Below are 20,694 nucleotides of genomic sequence, written 5' to 3' on the forward strand. Positions count from 1 at the left end.
GAGATGTAATTGTCTTTTTCCACTGTCGTTTTAGGTGACATCACTCAAAAAGGGTATGAAAAGAAACGGGCAAAACTGCTTGCACGCTATATCCCGCTTATTCAAGGTAAAGTCAACACACTCAGCTGTTTTCTAACCGTCATTTTTCTCACCAAACTTGACTTAAAAATTGATTTTAGAGTTTAACATTGGTATATTTCCTATTTATTAACTTTTTGTGATAATGGCAATGTTCTGTAACCATTAGCCATGTATGGCTGTTGAGCACTTGAAATATGGCTAGTGTAACCGAGAGACTGAATTTTTAATTTAATTGTAATTAATTAAGCTTAAATAGCAAGAAAGACCCCCAACATGATTTAAAAAAAAAGGCCCACTAGAAAAATGGGGCTGAAGACTTGAATCACTATGTTGTAAGCAGAAGCCCTACTAGCCAACAAGCAGACAAAAAAATGTTTAACCTCAGCAGTAATCAGAGAAATGTGGATTAGAGCCATAACCTACCTTGGGTTGTTGGAGGGGATTTAAACAGTGGGGTGTGGACAGCTGGTATAGCTGACGAGGGGCAGAGGTGACCAGCAGCTGTCCTTTGGGTGCACACGTGCTTTGGACAGACATTTGCACCTTGTCCTCTCTCTGTGCACAAGAATGTTTCTTACATCCCTGAAGTGCCAAGAACTCACATGTCCGTCGGCAGAGTCCACCCAGTGGAAAGCTTGAAGACCGACTCGCGGCAGCAAGGATGAATCTCATAAACACGATGGGGAGTGAAGGAAACAATCACGAAGGGATACAGGCAGTATAACTTGAAAAAACACGCCAGACCGCGCTGTTGAGGAACTCTTGTGTAGTTGGTAAAGACAAGGGAGTGGTTTGCACCGAAGTCAGCCCCCCATGTCATCGTGGTGTGAGGTGGTTGTGCAGGGGCTCCGAAGGCGCTCGAGTGTTTATTTCCTTCCCAGGGCAGTTTTCACGTCGGTTTTCTCCTGTGTGATAATTTGTAAACTGAACACATCCTTTATACTGTCTGTGTCAGCATGATATATTTTAAAATAAATCAACAATAAAAAGAGGACGAGGAGGCTCATTATGTACTGACTTGCATTAATCCAAAACAAAAGAAAAGCAAACTCTGAGTAAAACTGGAATTGAAGGGAACCATTAAAAGTGTCTTTAAGCCCATGTGACAAACGTCACCAGCAACTGTCAGACTAGGTGACACAACCGTAGCATCCCCAGCCCAAGCAGGGTGAGAAAGCATTACTCACCATGCCCATTCTGATGCCACTCTGCTCTGGTGGCCACTGCCACTGCAGTGTGACAGGAGAACAGGCAGGATGAATATTGGAGACAGTCATCTGCACTTAGAGATGGTATTGTTTCGTTCCTTGGAAACACGGGTGACTGCTTACTTACCCGTTAGAGTTAGTAAGAGTTTTTGGTCTGATAGAAGACAGATGTGCAAGGATCAATAGCTTTTATCTGGCAATATTTTAATGAAAAAATTTACATTTGTAATGGCAATAAACTGTCAAATGCTTATTAATACATTTAGCAAGAAAGCCACAGAACCTATATTAGGATTGTAAAATCCATTTGAAAGAAATAGCCAAGACCCTAAAATATGAAGAAAGATACCAATTTCCTAAATAGAAAAAGTTAGTATCCTAAAATGTCAGTTTGCAAATTAATCTGTGAACGTTATGTAGTCCAGTCTGAATACCGCTGGCTGATTTTTAAAATTTCCAAACCTGGGATTGGAAATAATAACCCATTTGAAGGAGAAAAGTTCTGAGAGTAGGTAAATACATCGTTGAAAAAGAACCCTAGTGAGAAAGGACCGGCCTTCAGGGTGGTAAACGGACTGTGTGCGCGTACAGTCACTGCAAGAGGGTGTTGGGTGTTCGGGGCAGAAGAGCCAGTGAGCGGAAGGGTGGGCGGTCTGGAAGTGCTGCAGGGAGCGCGGGGAGGAGGCCGCACCTTACAGTGGGGACCGGCCCTGTACGGGGCTGGGTTCTTCCTCTCCACCATCAGCCAACAGGAACTTGAGAAGGATAAAAGCTCTAAGTATGTTTGTGATTATAAAATACTATAACATTCAGGAGAATATTTGAGTGACTTCTGAATGGTGTTTATAAGATAGGAGACCTGGAAGTTAGAAAGGAAAAGAAAGTGGGTATGTTTGGTTCCCTAGAAATGAAAATATTTCAGAATGGCTGAGCTGCCACCAGCTGCTCTCAGGGCCCCTGCTCTCAGGTGTGTGCACAGGCCAGGGTCGTGTCCCCAGCAGAGCAGGGCCTCCTGCAGGTTTTCTTCGAGAACTTGTTAGCTGGATGAAATGAATAGAAATTCAAGGAAGAGGCATTGTGGATGGGCAGTAAACATTAAATTATGTTCACCCCACTAACAGGTGTGGAAGTGCAAATTAAAGCAAACCATTTTCCTCCTATGAGATTGGCAAAATTCTAAAAAAACATTTTTAGCACCCAGGGCTGAAAAGGATGTGAGGAAATAGCACTTTCGTGCATTGCTTATGGGCATGTATATTGCTGTAACTTTTTTAGAAAATTATTTCTTGGTACCTGTAAAAATTAAAAATGTACTGCTTTCTCGTGTGATCACTTCACATTGGGCTTGTATCTTTGTGGAATAAATGAATCTATCTCAAAGCATAAAAATACCCATATTTTGGAATGCAAGCATAAGGATGTCCATATGCATGTATATGACTTTGCGACATGCCTGTTTGTAATCCATAATGCACAAGGCTCTGTGTATTCTCCATCACGAACTTGAGAGTAATTTTATCGAGTCACAAGAACAAAATGCCAGTCACAGGGCTGACCAGTATTATCCTACGTGTGTATGTGTTTGTATATGCTCAGATTTTGAAGAGCTTAAACACTGACTTCCAGAAGGAGTCGTCCCATCGTCTAGCTCTGTGTAACTAGCCACCCCAAAATGTAGCACCTGAGCAGCAGTGGTGACGTCTATTCTGCCCACACATCTACAGTTTGGCCTGGTGGTGGTGCTGAGTCCCGAGCCACCATGTTCCCTGCTGTCCTTGCACGTGTCCTCGTGGTGTGTTGTCTCAGCGAATCTCCAGGTCACGCAGAGTTGCTCTGCCACACTGTGTCCAGCAGTGGGTTGGAGACAGGGACAAATGGCCTCTTTTCAGGAGGTGATAAGGGCTGGAGGAGTCCACAGGGCTGGAATGCCTGCTGGCTATTTTTATGAGACGTCTTGAGCTAGAGAATAAATCTAAACTTACTACTTTGATGATCATGACAGAAGGCTTTGCTTTGTGCTGTTCTCAAATATCAGCCAATTAGAGCTCAAACAACACCATGGATTCTGTTTCATGACCTTGTGTACTTGGGCCCCGTCCCTTTACTCCCCATACTGTGTCCTCAGGACCTGTGTGGTCAGGGGCTGTGGGCCTGGCAGCAGTGTAGCACGTCGTCCAGGTGTTGGGTTTGGAGACAGCGAGCAGGCGTCACAGGCTGAGGTTGTCAGTGTCTGAGGTTTCTGTACCTCGTGCTCCCTGACACTCACTATTACGTGCACCCCTCACTTCTCCACTGTCCCACGTTTCTGCCTGTGTCCAAGGGCGACTGGTTATGCCCCAGTGACTGCTTAGTGGGATGTTTCTTACTGAGTTGGTTGACATCATGGATAGTGCCAGGAAAAGTGACACACAGGCCTTTGCAGATTCAGGAAATGTTTATGATGCAGAAACATTCTTTTAAAGGACCTTCCCAAGAGAATCTGCCCTAAGTGGCTGCATGTGTTGTGCTGATGGTCTCGGGGATGATGTGTGATGGTCACCCTTTTTGGGGATGGTGGACAGTGAGGCAGGGAAGGCTGGGCACTTTTGGGAGAGAGAGCCAGAAGTGGACATTCATGGTTCTGTCCCTGACCTCCAGATACAGGGCTTCTGGACTTCAAGGGCCACCACAGGGTGCATGTGCTCAGATTGTTATTTTTGGTAAGTGCATGCTATGTAGTAACATAGGAGGAATATGTGCTGTTTTAAATGGATTTTTCCATCACCAGAGAAGCAAATTGTTTACACAAGATATTCCTACAAAATTGTGTTGCAGGAGTAGATCCATCCCTACAAGCCGAGAATAGGATCCCAGGTCCCTCACAAACCACAGCTGCAGCGCCCAAACAGCAGAAGCCACGGCCTACCAACTCACGGGACGAGCGCTTCCGGTCAGGTAGGGACCAGAGGGGGCAGGCGTCAACGAGTGGACCGGCTTTCAGTCCTTTGTTCTTTGCTGTAAATGTTCTTTGCTCTGCTGAAGAAATTATTTTCACTTGAATGATGATTCACCACATCATGATATTTTTCAAGAGAAAAATTAACCTTCACACAACCACAGTATCTCTTTACATTTTTTTTTAATGTTTATTTTTGACAGAGAGAGAGAGAGAGAGAGAATGAGGGGGAGGGGCAGAGAGAGAGGGAGACACAGATCCGAAGCAGGATCTCACAGACCACGAGATCATGACCTGAGCCGAAGTCTGACGCCCAACAGACTGAGCCACCCAGGCGCCCCCAGCCGCAGTATCTCTTAATGTAACCTGCAAGATAGGTGCTCTAAAATCTCTGGAGAAATGTCCTCCCCTCTCCCCCCCACCCCGATTAGTATAATTTCTTTAAACGTTTTTGTCCATTTTTCTACCTCGAGCTTGGGGCTGGTCGGTATTAGTAATTTTTGTACATTAGGGAGCGGCTTTTACTGTAGGTGTTTTTAATTTTTTTTTTTCTTTTTCTAATTTTGGAGATTTTCTTCTAACTAGATTTCTGCCACTCTGTCAGTATTTTTATGAATATTTAAATTTGTCTATGATATTTTATTTGAATTATCAGATCACGCATTGAAAAAATTAATGTTTTCAGTTGTAGGTTACATGTCGGTAAATTTTGGGTACTTTGCTTCACCTGTTTACACCCATTGTGTGATCGTATATTTCCTTTCCATTTAAGCTCTTTTGGTAAGCCTTTTTATTTTTTTATTTTTTAATAAAGAAAAACTTTCAACAGAGATAAAGAAATGGCCCCCGTTTTAAGAATATCTAAGAAAAATATTAAGATTTTAAATATTATGTTGGGGCACCTGGGTGGCTCAGTCAGTTAAGCCTCTGACTTCAGCTCAGGCCGTGATCTCACGGTTTGTGAGTTCGAGCCCCACATCGGGCTCTGTGCTGACCGCTCAGAGCCTGGAGCTTGCCTCGGCTTCTGTATCTCCCTCTCTCTCTGCCCCTCCCCTGTTCATGCTCAGTCTCTCTCTGTCTCAAAAATAAATAAACATTAAAAAAAATTATAAAAAAATATTATGTTAACATGGGAGTGTGATGAAGTGACTTGAGAAATTTTTGATAAATTTCTTACTAATTTAATGTATATTTAAAAAACTTTGTCACACTGTTAATATTTTCTGATGATATAAACAATACATGTGATATGCAATATAATAATCAGGTTTAAGGAAAAAGTAAAATCACTTGGACTCTGGATCCTGAGACAACCATTGTCAGCATCTCACTGAGCACCATTGCCTTCAGCCCTGAGTGCACACACTTGCACACACATGCACTCACAAATACACACACACAGATACTCACGCACACACAGGCACCTGTATGCAGATACTTGCACACACATGCAGATACACGCACACAGATCGTCACATGTGCATGCAGGTGCCTGCACACAGATACTTGCACGCACATGTAGATACGCATATGTACATACAGATACTTGCCTACGCATGCAGATACGTGCACGTACATGCGGATACTCACAGATGTTTGCACACACACACAGATACCTGCTTGTGCAGATACTCACGCACAAATACTTGTACACACATGCAGATACCCACATGTGCACACAGATACTTGCACGTGCACTCACATACCAGCATGAAGATACTTGCAGGTGCACACAGATATGTGTATGCAAATACTCGCACATGCATGCAGATAGTCACACGCACATGCAGATACTTGCATGTGCATGTGGATGGTGACATGCACATGCAGGCACCTGCACGCAGATATCTGCACATGCACACAGATGTTCACATGCAGATACTTGCACACATACTTGCATATGCACACAGATACTTGCACATGCGTGCAGATACTTGCACATGCACACAAATACTCGCACGCAGATACCTGCACATGCACACAGATACCTGCATGTACACCCTACAGATACTCACACGCAAATAGATACCCATACGTGCATGCAGATACTCGCACACAGATACCTGCATGTGTATACAGATACTTGCACATGCATGCATGCGCTCCGTGAATCAGGTTGCAGTAAAGGCCCCCTTCCTCTCCCTGTCTTCCTTATTTCCCTGCTCCCCCATCCTCTGCTCCCTGTCTGTTTCCATGTGACTGATGTTAATAAACTGTATATTCTAGTTGTAATTCCAGTTCTAATTCTTTATTTTCTGAATCTAAGACCTTTATCATTGCTAATATTTTATCCAAGGCTTTGTCTTGTCTTTGCATTCTCTTCAAGTGGCTTTTGAAGAACAGAAGTTTTTAATCTTTAAAAAATTTCTCATTTTCTTTTTTTTCTGAGTTTTATATATTAATTTATTTATTGTTTAACTTACAACCAAATTAGTGAGCATATAGTGCATCAAAGACTTCAGGAGTAGATTCCTTAGTGCCCCTTACCCATTTAGCCCATCCTCCCTCCCACAACCCCTCCAGCAACCCTCAGTTTGTTCTCCATATTTATGAGTCTCTTCTGTTTTCTCCCCCTCCCTGTTTTTATACTATTTTTGCTTCCCTTCCCTTACATTCATCTGTTTAGTATCTTAAATTCCTCATATGAGTGAACTCATATGGTATTTGTCTTTCTCTGACTGACTCATTTCACTTAGCATAGTACCCTCCAGTTCCATCCACATAGTTGCAAATGGTCCCCCTCCCTGTTTTTCTATTATTTTTCTCTTCCCTTATGTTCATCTGTTTTGTCTCTTAAAGACCTCATATGAGTGAAGTCGTATGATTTTTGTCTTTCTCTGACTGACTCATTTCACTTAGCATAGTACCCTCCGGTTCCACCCACATAGTTGCAAATGGCAAGATTTCATTTTGACTGCCAAGTAAATACTCCGTTTGTGTGTGTGTGTGTGTGTGTGTGTGTGTGTGTGTGTGTGTGTGTGTGTGTATTCTTTATCCATTCATCCATCGATGGACATTTGGGCTCTTTCCATTCTTTGGCTATTGTTGATAGTGCTGCTATAAACATTGGGGTGCATGTGTCCCTTCAAAACAGCATACCTGTATCCCTTGGATAAATACCCAGTAGTGCAATTGCTGGGTCGTAGGGTAGTTGTATTTTTAATTTTTTGAGGAACCTCCATACTGTTTTCCAGAGTGGCTGCACCAGTTTACATTCCCACCAGCAGTGCAAACATCCTCTCCAACATCTCTTGTTGCTAGAGTTAATGGTAGCCATTCTGACAGGTGTGATGTGGTATCTCATCGTGGTTTTGATTTGTATTTCTCTGATGATGAGTGATGTTGAGCATTTTTTCATGTGTCTGTTAGCCCTCTGGATGTCTTCTTCGAAAAAGTGTCTATTCATGTCTTTTGCCCATTTCTTCACTGGATTATTCATTTCCTGGGTGTTGAGTTTGATAAGTTCTTTATAGATTTTCGATACTAACCTTTTAACTGATATGTCATTTGCAAATATCTTCTCCCATTCTTTCGGTTGCCTTTTAGTTTTGGTGATTGTTTCCTTTGCTGTGCAGAAGCCTTTTATTTTGATGAGGTCCCAGTAGTTCATTTTAGGTTTTAATTTTTCTTTTTTTTTTTTAAAGATTTTGAGTAATCTCTGTGCCCAACATAGGGCTTGAACCCACAACCCTGAGATCCAGTGTTGCACACTACACTGCCTGAGCTAGCCGGATGTCTCCAGAAGTTTTTAATTTTAATGAAATACAACTTATCAGCTTTTTTTTTTTTAATGGATAGGGCTTTTGTTTTTGTATCTAAGAAATCTTTGCCTCACCCAAGGTCACAAAGATTGTCACCTCTGTTTTCTTCTAGAAGTTTTCTACTTTTATGTTTTAATATTTTAGTTAATTTTAGTATTAGTTCAAGGTATGGATCACAGCTCATTTTTTCTGCATATGCACATCTGGTTGCTCCCACCATTTGTCAAGAAGACACTGCCTTTGTTCCCCCATCCAGAAGCAGCTGCACGTTCATGTGTGATCCTGTTTCTGGATTCTCTTCTGTTCCGTTGATGTAGTCGTCTACTTTTATGGCGAAACCCTGCTCTCGATGATTATAGCTTAATAGTAATTGTTGAAATCAATAGTGTTCTTCCTCCAAGTTTTGTTCCTTATTGTTGTTCCTTTGTCTGTAATGTGACTTCTTTTCCTCTGGCCCTTTTAAGATTTTTCTGTTGCTGGTTTTGAGTGATGCGGTGGTTTTGGTTTTGATTATGCGGTGGCTCGGCTTATGTAGTTTTATGTTTCTTGGGGTTTGTTGAGCTTCTTAGATTATTAGGCTTAGACCCCTGTTGTGCTGATATTGTGTAGATTTTTAGGTCTGTGTTGTTTTATCTGTGCTTGTGATTGTGTTTGTTTCTAAGACTACAATAGAGTTTAAAGTGCATGCTCATAGTCACTGCCATATCTGTTGCAGGGACTCCTGGATTTGTCTCTCTCAAGCACCTTTTTATGTCTGGGAATATTTTTATTAGACTTATGTTTAAATGATAGCCTGGGCGTCTCAGTTGGTTGAGTGTCTGACTTTGGCTCAGGTCACGATCTCATGGTCTGTGAGTTCGAGCTCCCCGTCGGGCTCTATGCTCACAGCTCAGAGCCTGGAGCCTGCTTCCAATTCTTTGTCTCCCTCTCTCTCTCTGCTCCTCCCCCGCTCACACTTTGTCTCTCTCTCTCTCTCTTTCTCATAAATAAATAAACATTAACAAAATTAAAAAAAAATAAATGATAATTTGGCTAAGTATAAAATTCTAGGCTCAACACATTTTTCTTCAATACCATGTTGCCTTCTTGTACCCAGTGGTCACTGTTGAGTAATATGAGTCTATCTCTTGATCCTTCTAAGATGATTTACTTTTTTTCCCTGGAAGCTTACACAATTGTCTTGTCTTTGATGTTTGTAAATTTTTTTTAATTTTTAATTTTTGTTTAGAGAGAGTGCAAGTGAGTAAGCGAGGGAGGGGGCAGAGAGAGAGACAGGGGGGTGAGAATTTCAAGCAGGCTCCACACCCCGTGCAGAGCTTGACATGGGGCTTGATCCCACAACCCTGGGATCATGATCTGGGCCGAAATCAAGAGTTAGATACTTAACCAACTGAGACACCGAGGCGCTTCTGATGTTTAAATTTTATTTTAATACATGTAGGTGCAAATTTTTCATCTTTCCTGATTAGCATCCTATGGGCCATTTCACTGTAAGATTTTTAAACATTTTAAAAATATTTTTCTGGAGAAAAATATAAACATGTACAAAAGTGTACTTTCTAGTGTAATAGCCCCCTGGACTCATTGTCAGAGGCACAGCCCCAGCCATGTTCAGTCTTGATTGATTTATCCACACCTCATCCACTTCCTCCCTTCCCACATGATTTTGAAGCAAATCTCAGAGATTACATTTATTTCTTTTAGATGTCATTATATTCTTGGTCTGTCTCTGGAAAGGATCATGTCCTTGTGTCTCTTAAGATAAAAACCATTGTCACAAAATAACAATACTTCATTAATATCAAATATCCAAATGTTCATATGGCTTTTTTAAATAAAAATTTTTTAAGTAAGCTCTATGCCCAGCGTGGGGCCTGAACTCAACCCCAACATCAGGAGTCACACACCCCACCAACTGAGCCAGCCAGATGCCCATGGTTTTTTAGAAACTGTTTGAACCCAGGATCCGAATAAGATGTACATTTCACAAATGGTGGGTAGTGTTTTCCATCTTCCTTAACTTGTGTTTCCCCTCCCTCCAGTCTGTGGAAAAACTGCTGTGTGTCTGGCAGCTCCTGTGTGGTGGAGTCCTCGCCTCCGAGGCTCCCTGAGGGTCGGGTTAGATTTTCAGTTGTCCCTAAGACTTCGGAGATGGTGCTGTGTTCTCCCACCAGGAGGACAGCATGCCTGATTCTCTTCCCTGGGATGCTGGTGGCCAGTGATACCCAGTTCCCAGATCCATGCAGTCATGAGGTCACAGCATGGGGAAACTGGTTCTGTCATCCTCCACCCAGAGGCTGGAGTACTTCCATACAGAGAAACTCCACCTTGCTTGCTACATGGTACAGGAGAGCCAGGATAAATACCCAATTCTTTCCATTTATTTACTCCTCAGAATAATGAGTTGGGTCGCTGGCATCCTCCAGTGGCAGGCGATTAATTTTGCTTCCTCTTGAGGGGCACCTGGGTGGCTCAGTCGGTTGAGTGTCCAACTTCAGCTCGGGTCATGATCTCACGGTGTGTGAATTCAAGCGTCGCTTCGGGCTATGTGCTGACAGCTCAGAGCCTGGAGCCTGCTTCAGATTCTGTATCTCCCTTCCTCTCTCTCTGCTCCTCCCCTGCTTGTACTCTGTCCGCCTCTCTCTGTCTCTCTCTCTCTCTCAAAAATAAATAAACATTTAAAAATTAAAAAAAAATTTTTTGGCTTCCTTTCTGGGTTTTTTGTTTTTGTTTTTGTTTTTTTAGCGTTGTATTTGGTATCGTGTATTCTAGCATTTATCCTTGTTGATGTTCAAAATGTTCCATCCTTAGCCATTGGGAACATCTTTAGATTGGCTCCATGGCCACCTGAGCTATTTGACCAAGTCCCCACTGGCTGTTGCAACAAGATGCTTCAGGCTCATCTGTGCATTTCCTGCCCCTGCCCTACACTCTGCCGTGTCTCAGCGTCCTTGAGGGAACATGGTATTTGAAGGCCACGTTCTGGGGGCAAGGTTACTCATTGCTAACGGGCTGGCACTGTTTCTAGACATTTTTATTGGACAGTCTGCAGCATTATCGTTAAAGACAAAATGCCACATTTCCATTCAGATTCACGACTGCAGAACTACCTCACTGCTTCTGTGTTTGGATCTTCTTCCTCATGAGTGTCTTGGTTCCCAGGGCCAGTAGCCTCACAGTGTGATTGCAGAAGGAGTTTTGTTATTTCTCATGTGTTGCTGCTTAGTAGCTAGCTCTAGAGGAACAGGCTAAACAGTCTAACTGCTTTGAAGTCCCTTGTAATAGTTGAGGCCAACAACTGGAGACGCGTTTAGGTTTGTTTCATTGTGTTTTTAATTAGGGCATTTCTTTTTTTATATAGTTTTGATTTATAACTACAAAAATATTTATGTGGGTCCAAGTCTGCAAATAAAGGAAAATTTAAAGGAATCTAGGACTGATGTCATAGGCCAGGCTTATGTGTCTCTTTCACACTCAGTGAAAACAAATAAGAGTATGAAGCTTAATTTTGTCACTTCATAAGCAATTTTGTAGAAAGTGTCTTTACTGCTCTTGTTTTTACATAGATGTTCACACTGAAGCGGTGCAAGCAGCTTTGGCCAAATACAAGGAGAGGAAGATGCCTATGCCTTCAAAAAGACGTTCGGTTCTTGTCCACTCGTCGGTGGAGACGTACACACCTCCAGGTATTGATAGACCGTGTTGGGAATGGCTTCTGTAGATGTGACACAGCCCTGGTGTCATCACCTTCCTTTCCCCTTGAGTTGGAGTATCCTCCTGACCTGTATGCAGTAAAGATTTGGAAAAACTGGAGATTAAAAACGTTTGCATATGTGCAACATTCCTTACTGAAAATCTGTGGTCTACACAGTATGGCTTGTACCCAAATCGGTACTTGTTTTCTATAGGACTTTTGGTTGTATTTTAATTCTTTTACTAAGATGCTATTTGTGCCTTTAAGTAAAGAGGGGAACCTAAAATAAACACTTACTAGAATACTAAAGTTCCCTGATTTAAGAATTGTAAAATTATTTTCATCTTATTAATGATTATTTACTATATCATTACCAGGCCTTAAATGGGAGAGTATAGGACAATTCGGAGGATTTAAAACCTTTCTTCTATTATTGTTTTGTTGTCATTACCATTAGAAATGAAAACTTTCACCTGGAGTTTCTCTTCAGCAGCAGTGTTGCTAAACTGCACCAGGTGTGGGCAGTTGTGTGGCGCCTTCTGCCACCTCTGTTGTTATTTAAGTCATGAAACTGGCAACACGAGTTTTTGGTTTGATGACATGGTGAAAACCAAACACACCAGAGATATAGGATAATTTAGTGGTTTTGGTAACACTTCCTTTCTACAGAAAAGAAAAAGTTCATATTGTTGAAAAAAAATTCTAGAAATAGCTGTCACATGTTTCTACCAAATATAATTATACATAATAGCCAATTTTAAAAAAACTTTTTAATAGTTGTGTAACCATAATAAAATGCACAGCTGAGGTGACTTGATAGAACCTTTATGAGCAGTTAGTTTTATTGAGTGAAGCAGGTGTGTTGGGGAAGGAATTCTTTCCAGAGCTCATTGTTGCTGCCCCTAAGAGGGTGCAGATGGACGGAGTGAGGCCCCATCACCACTGCACTGACCTGGGCCATGTGTGAAGGTTGTGTGGGGTGTTCACTCAGATGGGCACTCGACACTTGGGGTCTTCTTTGATATTTGGGACCCCACCAAGGAATGAGCTGAAGCCACTCCCAGCGTGCGGTGCCCCCGGACAGTCCTCTTGGGGAAGCTGGGGTCGAGAAACCAGTTTCCCAGGTAGGGCTCCTTGGATCTTACAGTCGGGCAAACGAGGGCTGAGATGACCCCTTGGCCAGGCAGGGCATAGCAGTGCAGGGCATAGCGGAGCTTGCCACGTGCTGGCCTGGGAGACTCAGGTGCCAGTGTGGGGACTCCACCCCCCTCCCCGACTCATCCCTACATTATGCCTGTCGTCATTATTTTAACCACAGACACGTCATCTGCCTCAGAAGATGAGGGCTCTTTACGGCGACCCGGGCGACTTACCTCCACTCCGCTCCAGAGCCATTCCAACGTCGAGCCCTGGCTCGACCGGGTCATTCAGGGCTCGTCCACCTCATCCTCTGCATCCTCCACCTCATCTCACCCGGGAGGGAGACCCGCCGCTGCTCCCAGTGCCGCCGCCGCCACGCTCACAGGCCCCGTGGCCCACGCCCACATAGGTCAGTAACGAGCTGCCGCGGCCCCTCCAGGACAGGGGTGCCCCTGCGCCCATCAAGACCCACCTTCTCTTTTTCATCTGGAAATGTCTTTTTGGTAACAAAAGTCGTTCTTGATGCTTCTGTGGTTTGGTGATCCCAGACCCTGTGGTGCTTTGGCTTCCCCACAGGTCCCAGAGGTGGCGGTGTTTCTTGACGTCGTGTCTCCACCTTTTGGCAGGTGTAGGGTGGATGGTCCTTATACTTGTTCCTGATAGCCACCCTTAGCCCCCTGCCACTACATTGTCTCTGCCTTTGCTCTTTGCCTTGTGTGCACAGCTGTGGAGCCGTCAGTTGCCTCTGGGGCAGGGGCCCGGGGCTGCGATCACGGTCTGGCCTTTCTTCCTCCGCATACCAACTTAGCCCCTCAACCTGAAAAGAGAGGTCAGGCAAAGCTAAATCATACAGATGTGTAGATCTTTTCTAAGTCATCCAAGTCTTTCAATTACATAAATCTCAGAAAGGAACAATTGCAGACCTTTCCTCATTTGAAACCCTGTTTTCTAGACAACGACATTAGCATGGTTGGTTGGATGTGAGCTGGCATGCGCAGCTCGTACCTTAACAACAGTATATTCCTCACGTGGTGCCGTCAGTATTGTCGCAGTTAACTTCTCAACCCTTCTCAGCCCCCCTCTTTTCCAGATATGGAAGGAAGACAGAAAGATTGTAACTTGCCTGGGCTCACACAGCTGGCCTAGCGGTGAAGCCAGGGCTGATAAAGTTTTCTTGATTCCTATTCATTTTCTTTGCCGTTGGCTGTTCTGCTAAAACTGGAATGGTGCAGCAGCCATGCACCCATGATAGGCTGCTGTTGTCGGTGGGGTCCTGTAGGCTGAACAGCCACCCCCCTCCCCTTCCAGCAGGTGTGGGCTCAGAGCCTGAGCTGCCTTGGTGTGAAGTCTTGGTCATTGGGCTGGGCTGGGAGTAAATTGGATGGCATCTCAGCATCATCGGTGGACACATCACCGACGCTCTTCACTTCTTATTTGTTGCATCAGTGCAGGAAACCTGCACATTTCTGTTGAGCTTGTGTCTTATAACCGTGACGTAGCCTTCCATGAGAACCCACGACACCTCATCCTGCTTCCGGCACACAGGGAGGCGGCTGCTGAGGTCGCTGGGTGGCAGCAGCTGGGGCTCCAGAAAAGGCCCCTTTGGGAAACAGCCGGCCCCGGCTGTTCCTGCAGCTCTCCTAGACGCCCTGTGGAGGCCTAGTGCTCACTGCTCACCCTTCCTCAGGCAGGTTTTCAGGGGATAGCTTATAAAACAGCTTTCGCACGGATACGTTTTTTTCTCTGTCACAGTGCTTTGACTTATTGGAAATACACAGATATCTCCAGTGTGAGAAAAACAGTAGTTTTTGAATGTTCTTTCATCTTATTTCTGCTACCTGATCTCTGTTCTCCGTGAGATGGTGTAGGAAGGTAAAACTGTATTAGCCATTGCCGAGCTGTTGGAAACCCTGCTTCCTGGTGGGTTGGAGATAAAAGCGTATCTAGCATGAGAAACTGGCCACAGTTCACAGTGTGTAACTGGGCAGCCCTTGACTTCCCCGCGGTTGTGTGGGGTCTTTTAACAAAGCACTTAGCTGTAAGGAGTGTGTGTTCTGTGAAAGGCCCAGGTGTGAAGGTTTCTGCAGAGATGTGTTACGGCTGTGGATGGAGGACCCCTGGCTTCGGCAGGTGTGGCTGCGACCCTCTTTTCTCCCATCCCATTCACATGGCCTCTCATGTACATTATGTGATCAATTCTTATAAATTTTAAAAATCTTAACTGCGGATTATAGCCTTCATATGCTAAATGTTCACTGGATATAGCTGACTTGAGTTCCTAAATCTGAAAATACTTACCTTCCCTCTCCTTATTACAAAAATCATCCTTTTAGTTTTTAGCACTGGAGAATTCTTCAGTTGGGCTAAGGAAAGTGATACAAAAAGAAGAAGAATGTATTAGGTAAAAAAAATTTGAGGGACAATATATTAAGTTAAGGTAATTTGTAAAAATATATCATCTTCAATTTTAGAGTAAGGAAGTCAAATCCATAAAACATTGGGGCACAGCTATAAATACCTATATTTAGAAGTAATATTTCCAGTTGTGGTAGTTCATTTAAAAAAAATTTTGTTAATGTTTATTTTTGAGAGAGAGAGAGAGAGAGAGAGAGACAGCACGAGCAGGGGAGGGGCAGAGAGAGAGGGAGACACAGAATCTGAAGCAGGGTCCAGGCTCCCAGCTGTCCGCACAGAGCCTGACGCGGGGCTGGAACTCACACAGGCCGTGAGATCGTGAACTGAGCCGAAGTCCGACGCTCAGCCGACTGAGTCACCCAGGCGCCACTATAGTAGTTGATTTTTATTTTGAATGTTTGTTTCTTTTTATGTAGCGATTTTACAACTGCTTTGTAGTTGAGATTACCATTAATGCCTTTCTTCATGAATATTGTTAGAATCATTTATTCTTTTTGCTAGACATGGAAGGGTAGGGAAATTTCTTTTTACATGGAAAGAACTTTGTGATAGGCAAACTTTAAAATGCTAATTTCATCAACATCATGCTTTTTCAAGGGTTGTGACAACTCTTTCATTAAATTAGATTTTTCCAAATGGTGTTTTCTGCTGTGTAAATAGTGAGTTTGGGTTTTGTTTCCATATAATTTCATCTTTCTATATATTTAAAAAAAGATTTTAGTTTGCATTCTGCCTGGGAAATGAAGTGATAGGTAAGCGGTAGGAATTGAGACGTCAGAAGCACCAGAGTGGGGCCTGCGGTCGCAGGAGCATGCGTTACAAGCCCAAATGGACCGCGTGTCTGTCCCGATGGCCCTAGCGCAGGTGCCACACTCACGCTCACGCCTCAGCAGCCCGTAGTCAGCCAGGGTTCCGACAGATACATGTGTCATATGATAAAGATTTAACCCCAAAATGTGCGTTCAGACAATAGAAGGAGTGATTTTAAACATTTCTGCAGTTTAATGTCATTTGTCTTTAACCATGATGTTAACACCTTCTGCTCTGAGAACTTGACTGAAGTCTCCTAATAGTGAAATGTGTTGATCTGGCAGGGGATAATTTTTATCTTTGTAGGCTTATTCTTTGGAGCCTGTAAAGGTCTTGTGTCTTTGTGGCATCCAACATACTTTTTGGGGGAGTTGGGGATAGGTTTTGGAACCTGGCTATTTTTTTCATAATACAACAAAAATGATCCAATGACAATTGATTTGAAATGTGTTTCTGCTTCACTGAAATTTCTAACTAACTCAGTCCTGTGAAAGGCAGTCTCACCTGCCCTGTCAGAGCACTGTCGTCGGGGGTTCTGGCCGTGATCCCTTTGAGAACCCAGCAGCCCACGTGACACAGCCTTCCATGGGCCACGTCTGGGAGCTCAGAGTTCACAGGGTCCCGTTTTGTCTTAGTCAACCAGAAAAAAACAAAATTAATCAGAATACCACATTCCTTGCTTTGAGCTCAGCTAGTGAAGCTTTAGTTCACTGCGGTTTAAAGAGCAACTCAATACACTTTCGAATCAATAGCCACTTTTATTTGGGGTTTGTTTTTCCAAAGCAGATCTGCACTCTGCCCCTCCTGATGTCACCACGGGTCTTGTGGAGCTTCCGCACTGTGAGCGTCCGCAGCTGGCTTCTGTGAGAGGCGTCCCTCGGGGCTACAGCGGCAGCGTCCTGGAAACTGCGGGTGGTGAGCACGCCTCTCTTTCTCCTGTGGACAGCAGAGCACAGTCTTTCTCTTCAGGGAGTGAGCCTCGCTTTAGTGAATTTGCTTAAGCAAGCTTGAGCCAGCCACTAGTTACAGTCCTTCAGCACGTGTGAACTGAGGCCAGTGTGTGTGGTGGCTGTGATTACAGGGAGCATCATGGGGAGAAATAGTCGTGAGTCCCTGGAATTGGGCAGAGAGGGAAGAAGAGTAGGAAGTAGAAAACCTCCACATTTAAACTGGATCCACAAGGAGTTTGGGTCTATAAAACAGGAGGAAAACGAGAGACCGTGGGCAGCCTCTTTGTTGGACTCCGTGTGGCCTTAGTGTGAGAGCACCCTGCCCCTGACACACCAGTGCCTGTGCCCCCTGTGTGCACAGTCTGAGAAATGGGCACAGCAGCAGTCAGGGTTTCAGACGTGCAGGCCGGAAAGGCCTTGATCTTCACAGCGTCCTCATTTATACCATTTCCTTTTGAAATAGTTTCCAGTGTCTTTTATCCAAATCATGTGAAGGTTTTTTTTTCCCCAATGTATCAGATTTGGATTGCAGGAAACTTCAGACGATCTTAGATCTAAGGCTTTAATGTGTGTTTGGATACTCCTAAGTGGCAGATCAAATTTTGTCAAGGTCTTTTACCTCCTTATCCAGATGCAACAGGAAAATACTGAGTCAACATGAAGCCGGCTATTGGTTACGTAGATTTTTTTTATTTGATTATATTTTTTAAAAGTTCAAGAGCTTAGTTGAGTTATAACTGACATGTGATCAACTGCACATATTTGAAGCATGCAATTTTATAAGTTTTACTATTAAAAAATTTTTTTTAAGTTTATTTATTTCGAGTTGGGGGAGAGAGAGACAGAGGGAGAGAGACAGAGGGAGAGAGAGAATGAGGTGGGGAAGGGGCAGAGAGAGAGGGAGAGAGAGAATCCCAAGTAGACTCCATGCTGTCAGTGCAGAGCCCAACATGGGGCTCAGACTCACAAATTGTGATCACGACCTGTACTGGGATCAAGAGTTGGACGCTTAATCGACTGAGCCACCCAGGCATCCCTAATTTTGTGTTTTAAGATGTATGTATACCTGTGAAACCATTCTTGTGATCAAGATAGTGAACACATACACCCAGCATTCCTAAAAGTTTCCTTGTGTCCCTTTGTAATACCTCCCTTCTACCCATTTTGGCTTCCCCCATGCTTTCGGCAACACTGATTTATTTTCTGACACTATAAATTAATTTGCATTTTCTGGAATTTTACAGAAATAGAATCATGCAGTTTTTACTCTTTGTTATGTGGCTTCTGCTACTCTACATAAGTATTTTGAGATCCATTCATGTTCTTGGATGTTTCAGTAGTTCGTTCCTTTTACTGATAAGTAGTGTTTCATTTCACGGATGTACCACACTTTATCTGTCCACCTATTGATGGATATTTGGGTTGCCTCCAGTTTCTGGCTATTACAAATAAAGCTGCTATGAATATTCTTATACAAGTTTTTGTGTAGAAGTATGCTTTCATTTGTTTTGGGTCAATACTTAGGAATAGAATGACTGGATCATATGCTTAACTTTCTAAGAAATTGCCAAACGGATTTCCAAAGTGGTTGTACCATTTCACATTCCCATCACGGGTGATGAGACTTCTGGCTCCGCTACATCTTTGCCTGCCCCTGGGATTCTTGGCTTGTTAATCTTAACCACCCTTCCAGGTGTGTGGAGGTGTCTGCTTGTAGTGTTCATTAGCATCTCCCTAAACACTGAGGAAGTGGGGCATCTCTTCATGTGTTTGTTTGCCATCTGTGTGTCTTTTTAGAAGCGTCTGTTCAGATCTTTTGCTTATTTTTTTTAATGTGATGTTTTCTTAGTAAGTTCCGAGAATTCTTTATATGTTCTGGATTCAAGTTCTTTATCAGGTATATACTTTGGATTTTCTCGCAGCCTATGGCTTTTTTTTTTTTTTCATTCTCTTAACAGTGACTCTCAAAGAGTAGAAGTTACTAATTTTTATGAAGTCCAGTTTACCTGTGTTTTCTTTTATAGATCCTACTTTTATGTCATATCTAAGATATATTTTCCTAACCCAAAGTCATAAAGGTTTTCTATGTTTTCTCCTAGAATTTTATAGCTTTAGGTTTTACATGTAGATCTATGATCCATTTTGAGTTACTTTTAGTCTAAGTACAAGGTATGAGTCAGAGTTCCCGCGTTTGCATGTGGGTGTCCAGTGTTCTGGCCTTGTTTGTTCTAAAGCCCAGTCTTTCCCCACTGAGCTCCTTTGCGTCTTTAATGAGAATCGGTAGACCATATCTGAGAGAGATCTGTTCCTGGCTGTCTTTCCTGCCCTGTGGCTGTGTTTGTCCATCCTTACGCCAGTACCACACCATCATGGTTACTGTGCTTTTATAACAAAGCTTGATATCATGCAGTTTGTCTTCAAACTCTGCTTTTCATTTTAAAATTTGCTTTGGCTATTTCAGCTCCTTTGCATTTGAATATATATTTTTAAATCTGTTTGTTTGTTTCTACCAAAATGCCTGAAGGATTTTGACTGATATTTTACTGACCGTAGATCACTTCAGAGAGAATTGGAATCTTAATAGTATATATTTCAGTTGATAAATACAATATATCTCTCCATTTATTTGGCTCTTAAAAACTTTTCCAGCATTGTTTTGTAGCCTTCATTATACAGGTATTGTACCTATTTTGTTAAGATTATTCCCAAATAGTATTTTGGACCCTATTATAAATAGTATTTTAAATTTTTTTCAGTTGTTTATTACTAGTCTATAGAAATGCATTTGGTTTTTGTATGTTGTCCTTTTATTAGTTCCAGTAATTTTTTTGGTAGATTCCTTAAGATTCTATATGTTTGACCATTTTGTCTATGAATAGATTTTTACTTTTCTTTGCAAATTTTTTGTCTTTAGGAACATTTATTTTTCTGGCTATATTGCAATGTGTGTAAGATTTCCAGTTGTGTCAATAAGAGATGTTGAAAGTGGATGTGACTTGCCTTGTTTCCAACTGTGGGGGGAAGGCATCCACTTTTTCATGTTTGAATTATGATGTTAGCTGTGGGTGCTCTTCATTAGGAAGCTCCCTTTTTTTCCTGATTTCCTGAAAATTTTTATCATGGCTTTAGTTAAATGATTTTATTTTCATCTATTAAACTCATGTGTGGTTTTTCTTTTGTAGTTTGTAGTAAATTTCATTAATGTAGTAAATTTCATTGATTTTTGAATGTTAAACCAAAGTTATATTCTTAGGATAAACCCTACTTGGTTATCATGCATATTTTTTCTATATTCAGGATTTGATTTGCTAACATTTAAAAAAAATTTTTTTTTGAGTGAAAGAGCATGTGTGTGAGTGGGGGAGGGACAGAGAAAGAGAGAGAATCCAAGCAGGCTCCATGCTGTCAGCGCAGAGCCCAGTGCGAGGCTCAGTCTCATAAACTGTGAGATCATGACCTGAGCCAAAATCAAGAGTCATACGTTTAACCGACCAAGCCACCCAGACACCCTGATTTGCTAATATTTGTTTTTAAGGATTTTGTGTCTGTGTTCAAGATACATAGTAGCCTGTAGTTTTGGTTTTATTTTTTCTTGTAATATCTTTGTCTGCTCTTGGTATCAGGATAATGCTCATCTCAAAATGGATTGAGAAATGTTCCTTCCTCTTCTGCTTTCTAATCAGAGAACGTGAATTTTTCT

General features: G+C 42.6%; 1 protein-coding gene across 2 annotated transcripts in view; it reads left to right on the forward strand.

Annotated features, from left to right (window-relative positions):
* DIP2A (disco interacting protein 2 homolog A) overlaps positions 1 to 20,694 on the forward strand; it is a 110,486-nt gene that overhangs the window by 26,841 nt on the left and 62,951 nt on the right. For both annotated transcript variants that reach the window (XM_047098534.1, XM_047098536.1), the window contains exons 2-6: positions 35 to 106; positions 4,104 to 4,223; positions 11,552 to 11,671; positions 12,998 to 13,228; positions 16,831 to 16,959. In XM_047098534.1, the coding sequence (XP_046954490.1) occupies positions 35 to 106; positions 4,104 to 4,223; positions 11,552 to 11,671; positions 12,998 to 13,228; positions 16,831 to 16,959 (672 nt within the window). The remainder of the gene's footprint in view (positions 1 to 34; positions 107 to 4,103; positions 4,224 to 11,551; positions 11,672 to 12,997; positions 13,229 to 16,830; positions 16,960 to 20,694) is intronic.

This window comes from Lynx rufus, unplaced genomic scaffold, assembly GCF_022079265.1.
Source record: "Lynx rufus isolate CCGP_SWC_20201006 ecotype Redwood Valley unplaced genomic scaffold, mLynRuf1.p SCAF_5, whole genome shotgun sequence".
Classification (NCBI taxonomy): domain Eukaryota; kingdom Metazoa; phylum Chordata; class Mammalia; order Carnivora; family Felidae; genus Lynx; species Lynx rufus.